This window comes from Bactrocera latifrons, unplaced genomic scaffold, assembly GCF_001853355.1.
Source record: "Bactrocera latifrons isolate USDA-ARS-PBARC rearing strain unplaced genomic scaffold, ASM185335v1 scaffold_12, whole genome shotgun sequence".
NCBI classification, from domain to species: Eukaryota; Metazoa; Arthropoda; class Insecta; order Diptera; family Tephritidae; genus Bactrocera; species Bactrocera latifrons.
The window spans coordinates 2,289,671-2,297,527 of record NW_017534630.1 but is presented as its reverse complement, the minus strand read 5'-3'; the positions used below and the strand labels follow the sequence as shown (position 1 = coordinate 2,297,527).

The 7,857-nt window shown below is 38.3% G+C and overlaps 1 protein-coding gene across 1 annotated transcript; it reads right to left on the bottom strand.

The window, feature by feature from the left end:
- Positions 1-5,252: 5,252 nt before the first annotated feature.
- LOC108978214 (odorant receptor 2a-like) lies at positions 5,253-6,555 on the bottom strand. Its single transcript, XM_018948369.1, has 3 exons — positions 5,798-6,555; positions 5,370-5,730; positions 5,253-5,306 (listed from the first exon to the last, which is right to left on the bottom strand). The coding sequence occupies exons 1-3, from the start codon at positions 6,553-6,555 to the stop codon at positions 5,253-5,255; spliced, it is 1,173 nt and encodes a 390-aa protein (XP_018803914.1).
- Between the last annotated feature and the right edge of the window lie 1,302 nt (positions 6,556-7,857).

The following is a 7,857-nucleotide window of genomic DNA, read 5'->3' as shown; positions in this document are numbered from 1 at the left end:
ACCACCGTACCAAAACGTAATTTTTTCGGCATGCAATGGTGACTCATGGAGAACGTGTAGATTGTTGCCTGTTCAACAATGAAAATTTGGTTTTTGAAGAAGTCCTTCAACCAGAAATGAGTCTTATCGCTGAAGATGATGTTTCGATGAAAATCCGGATCATTTTCAAGTTGTTGCTCGGCCCAATTCACAAAATACGACGACTCGTTGTTCAAGCGCCTCCAGTTATAGCGTCAATTTGATCTTGGAAGCATGTAGGCCAAGATCTTTTCAAAAAATTCGCCACAAAGACGAACGATTTGTGAAAAACAAGTTTGGGTTTTCCTCAATTGCGATTACTTCTTTGTCTTACTAGCACGGGAACATTTTGTACTGTGCCAACCGATTCAAATTTTTCTACTAGACGCTCAATTTTTGATCCGACATAGACGGACGTAGCGCTCTTAAAATCTCCCTATAGTGACAGATTTCATAAATGTAAGAACAATGTATTTCTCACCGCACTTTCTTTCTTCCAATTACTATTAACTAATGGTGATTATGCCATTTCTAATGAATGCTCATTACATTACCAATACCTCTAGTATCGTGTGAGTTGTATAATAATTAACCGTTTCATAAGGTGTTATTATTGAAGTGCTCTTTTCTAAATAACTTATTCTCTTGCTTTAATTAGAGGCTACACTATTTTGCAGAACTTTTCAGTTATGTCCGACGGACAGTTTAAAAGAGCTGAGTCGGTGTAAAAGACCGAAGTGAAGATTTAAACAACCGTTTAAGAGAAGCATTTTAAAATATTAACAAAACCATGGGAGAAAAATGTCGGCCAACAAAGAAAAAGAGGAACTTGTCACATCCTCATCTAAAACAAAAGTAAGATCCATTGACGCAGTCAGTTACATCTGGCGCTGTTGGCGCTACCTCGGCATGCACCCTCCTAAACGCTATCATTGACTCTACTTAGCCCTTTCCTTGCTGATCAATTCCTTCACGGGAGTTATCTTTCGATCGCTGTATTTGGCATCGTTCTTCATGCCAATCGGAATCGACGATAAACTCGCTAACCTCAGCGTTATACTACCGTTATTTTACACTGCGGGCAAGCAGATCATAGCGTTCTATTACATACAGACGGATTTACCAAAGGCCGCACAACATTTGCACGCGTTGGATAGACAAGTCGAGCAACAGCCGGAAGACATTGCTTACCTGAGACGTATSATGCGCTACTGTGTATGGAGCTTTCTGACGGTTTTTATAGGCTTCTGGACATGTCTGATGGTCTACGGGCTGCTTAGCATCATGCGTCACAGACTACCCTTCGAGGGCTGGATGCCCTTCGACTGGCAGCACTCACTGCTTCTATATTTGCTCGCGTGTGTCATCGAACTATTCGCGGTGGGTGTGTTACTGACGAACGCTATCTGTTGCGATACCTACACTGTGGCATATCTGGCTTTGTTGGTGGCCCATTTTCACATCTTAAATGCATGCATCGAACAGTTGGGCGGCTGTCTGGAGCAAAGTGAGGCGCATCATTACCAGCAGCTTGTGGCGTGTGTGGAAGGGCATCGAGAATGCGTGAGGTAGTTAGCAGATTACTAGTTCAGTTCTTGGTACTAATGCTCTACGTTTTCACAGTTATTACAAATGCATACGCGGCTCTGTTTCCGGCACCATCTTCTTACAGTTTCTGAGTACCGCTTTGGGTCTGAACGTACCGGCAGTTACCATTTTTGGCGGCCATTACACTACTTCGCAAATGGTGAAAGTTCTGGTTTTACGCGTTGCTATTATAAGTGAAGTAGCGCCATCTTTTTGGCTTATGGACGAGGCCTTACTGGAGATGCGTAAATTGACTAATTCCATGTTTTCTTGCCATTGGCATCGGTTAGACATGAAATTTCGCCGTTCTTCGATTGTTTTCATGCAAATCACGCAGAGAGTCGAACCTTTGCTGGCTGGAAATATTGTGCCTGTCTCCCTGGAATCTTTCACAAATGTAAGTTTAATGGTGGTTCAAATGTATTTTTATTTGATGGTAACTTTTGTGTTTCTTTCAGATACTCAAATTTTCATTTTCTTTATTCACGCTATTTAATCAACTAATATCTTAGGTTTTGCATTCCAAGACTTGTTTTTCACAGTATATTTATAGATAAACTATTTTTTATATCTCTCGTATTTAAAAATGTACAAAACAATATTGACGGCAATAAGAATATATATTCATTTTAAATGATTAACTGCATTGTGGAATACTACTTACTCCAGCTTGCAAGGTCTCCTTACTTACAATTGAGGATCTTGATGAACTGATTTTATTTCATGTTAGCCAAAGTTTTTTGTATTTACTTCGAGGTTCACCGTAGCATAGGGTCTCTGGTTTTGGCTGTAGAACGCCCAAAGCTATTGTGCTGGCTGACAGAGTAGCATGATTTATCAGTAAATGGTTACTTCCTGGAGACTTTATAACCTTAACGTTATTATCGAAATTGAAATTAGCTCTCATTTGAGTTAATAGAGCTTCCGCTATATTTTTACTCACATTGCGAGAGCTCAGTATCAACTATCGCCTTTTGTTGACTGAGCACATAGTAGCAGTAAACTTCCTCGAAATATGTGAATGATATCGTTAGCTTACTGGGAGCTCCTCTGTTGTAGTACTGTCGTGTAAGATAACGGAAAAAACTGCTACAATTCACGACGCGCACGGAGACACCACTCATGTGAACACTAGCAATTATGAAAGGACCGCTTATTGGGACAACTTATTATTTATCCACATTATTCAGAGCTGTCACATATCCAGAGCCCAAGTTATGTTTAACTTTGCTTTGAAACATACATATTCTATACTAAAATAAGGTAAAGTAAGAAATTCAAAATGGGGTTCTGCAAAGAGGGTTAAATCAGTTACGAAAATCTTTCTTTTGTGAGCCTTCACTCAAATCGTTTGTGATGGCTCGGTCATTCATCTATTTTAGTACAGACTTACAAGAAGGTTTAGTATATCAATTGAGGATATTCTCCAAACACCTCTGGTACTTACCAACACAACTGTTATATATCCCTTTCTAACTGAGGTGTCAAATTCGAGACAAGGATATCAATCGTCAATTCCGATTATCTCGGATAACAAGTTTCATGAATGTATCGTTATCATCTAACTGGATAAATGAGAAAATGAAACACTCGCTGAATTTAACTCGTCTCGTCGCCGCTATATATGTATATAATATAAATTAGTTTTAGGTGTTAGTTAAGGTGAGGTAAGGAGGGCGACTATAACAGAAATCTCACTTAGAAAGCTCCGTTTTGATCTTTTCACGAAGGTATTCAGTCGGCCGAGATGTATCAACTTAAGTATTGCAAAAGTTCGGCAATGGAATAGCAAGTGCCTGCATGTTTCCAACTCACCTGATTTCATAAAACTATAAGAATTTTTGCTACACAAAATATTAAGCTATACGGCATAAATGCCTTTGGGATCATGTCAAGTAAGAACTTTTACAACAGCAGAAAGATGAACTTTGTTAAAACCAAGTAACTCAGTAGATTTCTTGAGTTCTACTATAGGCGAGAAAGATATCGCTGTCGCACTGGTGATGGTTCTTGACCAGCGATTGCTAAGCTAGCGCGAAGTCCGTAGGTCTTGTGTTCAAATGAGTTATATTATATATTACTATATATTACTCACTCCAATATGAAAGGACAAATCGGATTTGCAGTTCCTGCTACTCGTCAACATATCTTGCATTCCATACAAAATTCCGGTCGTTCGGTTTGTATGGCTACTATATGTTATAGTAATCTGATCTGAACAATTTATTCTGATATTATATTGTTTCCTTAGAAACTAATCTTTACCAAGTTTCGTGCATATATCTTGCCAAATGTGAAAAATTTCCATACAAGAACTTTATACGGATCGTTCTGTTTGTATGGCAGCTATATGCTATAGTTAATCGCTCTGAACAATTTCTTCGGAGATTACATTGCAGCCTTAGGAAGCAACCTCTGCCAACTTTTGTGAAAATACATTGTGAAATGTGAAAGTTTTCCATACATGGACTTGATTCCGATCGTTCACTTTGAATGGCAGCTATATGTTATAGTAGACCTACCCTTTCTTCAGGGTGTTACAAACTTCGTGATAAACTTGATATACCCTGTTCAGGGTATAAAAACAAAGGAGAAGTATCTTCTGCTACGCAGTGATCCAAGTTTTCAGGGATGCAGTTAGAAGAGGAAAGAATTTCAGCGTTCACGCAAGTGAGGAAAGTACTCTGAGCGACATTCACTTGGGTGTGCTCAGAAAGGAATTTTTTTCATAAGCTCAAGCACAAGTACTGAGACAAGTAGGCTCTCGTGTCATTTACTGAAGTGACCATATCGAGGAGAAAAAAATTTGGTGTGCGATTAGTGGCGGGAGGGTTCGTCCCGGTGGACGAAGGTCAAGCGACAATCCGCATCAAAGCGAAGTTCTTCAACATATCGCTGATTCGCGCCCACGCTCCGATGGAAGAGAAGGACTATGGGAACTAATATGTCTAATAAGAGTGCTTTGAGTCAGGTCATGTCGTCCGAATGGATGGAAACACTCCAACTCTGAGAGTCGTTGGCACAGTACCCGCCGGGGGAAGCAGGAGAAAAATAAGACCTCATCTCCGTTAAAAAGACCAGATAGAGAAGAAAGAAAATAGATACCCAGCATACATGACCCCAATTTTGAGCAGTACTTGGAGTTGTATAAGCATAATAAACCTGAGTTCTTACGTCCATATATGACCATGGATGAAACATGGCTTCATCTCTGCACTCCGCACAACTTCCATAATATAGCAATGATATGGGATGCTTTGAAGCACAAAATTGTCCAAAAATGGCTTTACCTGTATTGAGAGCTTATATAATATACCAATATTGATGAGGTCGATGATATCGGTATGTATCATTGACATTCTTCATACTCAAAACATTAACTAAAATTTGTTGATGCGATCTGTAGAATTGTTGAGATACTCTGCTATCTTTTTGATGCCTATGCAGTGATTTTCAAACTTCTTGAAATTTTTCGATATCATCGTCATCGGCAGAGCAAGTGTGGTCGATTATATTGTAAGGAATCTTTTTTATTTGTGAGAGGTTTGAACAGTTTCAGCCAATACATTTTTAAATGTTCATACATTCAATAAAATTTATTAATATATGATGAAGTATTAGTACAATTAAATTACTTTTCTATAAAATTAAGAATTCAATTTATTTAGCAATGTGAACAATGAAACGGCAAATTTAATTATCTGCAATAAAAGTTAGCATAATTAGAATATGAACATCAAAATCGAGAAAGTCCAGCAACTCACATTTGTAAAGGTATCCAAAGAGACAGGGATTAAATTGCCCGCTAGTAGCGGTTGAGCTATTTGCGAGCGTTGCATGAAGATAATCAGAGCTTTGCGGAATTTCAAATTCTGCTCATACCAACGACACGAAAACATGGAATTGGTCAATCGGCGCATTTCAAATAAAACCTCATCCATGAACCAACAACACGGCGCCACTTCGATAAGTATGACGCCAAAGATAATTAAGAATTTTATTACATGAGAGAAACTGAAATTTCCACCGACAAAAGCAATCGCCGGCATGCTGAGACCCAAGCCGGTGCTGAGAAACTGTATGAAGTAAATGCCAGAGAGCGTGGGACGTAAGCTGTTGTAGTAGCTGCAAGCAAATAGAACAAACACATTTTATACACATATTGGGAACAAAGTCATAACTCTTCAACCACCTCATGCACTCTTTATGATACTCCACACAAGCGACCAGCTCCCGATAGCTCTCCGCATCACTCGCCGCACCAGCGCTACCCACACGTTCAATGCGTCCATTTAAGACACGTAAATGCGCTACCAACAAAATTAAATACGTAACCGGATAGGTATCACAACAAATAGCATTCGTCGTTTCTATGATCAAACCAATCAATTGTATTACACAAGCGCCCACATAAGCGGCCTCCGAAGACGTCCAATCGAACGGTACCCAACCTTCGAAGGGTAATTTATGGCGTAAAACTTCCAGTACACCATAGGAGAGTAAGGCAAACCAGAAGCTAACAAAACTTACGAAAAAGACCAAGTGACAATTCTTCACCATCTTCTGCATATAAGCACAATCCTCCGGACGCGACTCGGCGAGTCTATCTAACGCTTTCAATTGTGCTAAGGCTTTCGGCAAATCTTCACGTGTGTAATAAACTATAACGACATGCTTGCCGAAGGTGTAGATTATCGGCACGGCAACACTGATATTCGCTAGTTTCTGACTCAATTCTATGGATGCGAAGAACGAGGCGACATAAAGCATCGGATAAATTACGCCGCAATACAAATTGAGTACAATGAGATAAACCCAGTTGAACCGGCGTTCATATAAATCGCGATGCATTCCAAAGAGTCGCCAGCAAAACCAAATATATTTGAAGGCTTCGGTGGTGTCCAGCGTAGTTGTCGCGTGTAACGGTTTGTGTTTGTTTATCATATTCATTATTTCACTCTCCGACAAGTGTCTACTAGTGGCTTCTTACCTTAAAAAATACTATCTGAACGACTGAGACCCAACTCTCGCCCTATTTAAGTCGAAGGACAATAGGTTAATTAATACATTGTGTGGGTCATAGGAAAAGAGTTGGGCTAATTAATTTAAACGTGTGTGAGTGAGAAAAAAGAATTTCAAATTTGAGATGTAATATGTATAAATTATTCAACAGTGGGAAGGACATATATAGTTCGTAAGTAAGTATACATACACATTGTCCCGACTAGTCACAACTACTGTCCATTCACGGTTTATGTTTTAGAGAAAAACTGTAGCTATGAAAGTATAAATTTTTGTTTGTTGTGCAGAGAGTTGGAATATGAAATTCTTCGCTTGGCAGTATTATACTTAATTAAAATTTAAAAATTCATATCAGCTTTTGTGCTCGATCGGGAGAGATCGGGAAAGCCTTGTAATAACTATACAAAAGTTAAGTATCCCAGATCCATTTTCTTGCCAAATATTCACTATTATCACTCATAATAGATAAATTAAAGGCTAAATTCAGATATAACCGAACATTTCATATTCTTGCAAAAATAACCGGCAAAATTTCGAATACTTTCAGCAACTGCAAAACTTTATTTTAAACAAGCGGAAGTAATGCTCTGATTTCATCTACTTTAGGTAAGCGGATAAACTATTATTAGAAAGATTTCTTTCTGAAATATATAAATATTTCTTGATAGATTTACGGTAGTCCACCGGAAGTTCGAAAACACTTATATCAGGTGTATGGGGGTTAAGGGGTGTATTGATCCAAATTTATCCAGTTTTGGCATAAGAGTTCGCTGTGAAATAAAAATATTCTCCCAAAATATATATTATATGGTATGTGTCAAGTAGTTCCTGAAGTATATTGGATTTCAACTAAAGGTTATCCAATTATTGAACCTTCAGTACTCTTTCCTACCTGAAATTGACAACTTATGTCATATTTATTCAGTGAGTTATCGCAGAAAAATATATACATTAAGCCATTTCGAAAAACTTTAAACATTTTTAGCCTACATAAGTTCATAGCTACTGCAATCGCCTGTACCAAAATTCAGGTCCGTATTTCAATTTAGTGCTTAATTATAACACTTTATAGATTTTTGTTTAACGCCGTCTTATGGCCGTAGCAATGTAACCTATTTGTGATTTATGATTCTTGGCTGCCAAGGAATATATGTAGCAAGTTGTATCAAAATATCGTTTATATATATAACCCTATATCTATCTCGCTTAGTTTCAGGTGATACAAACAAC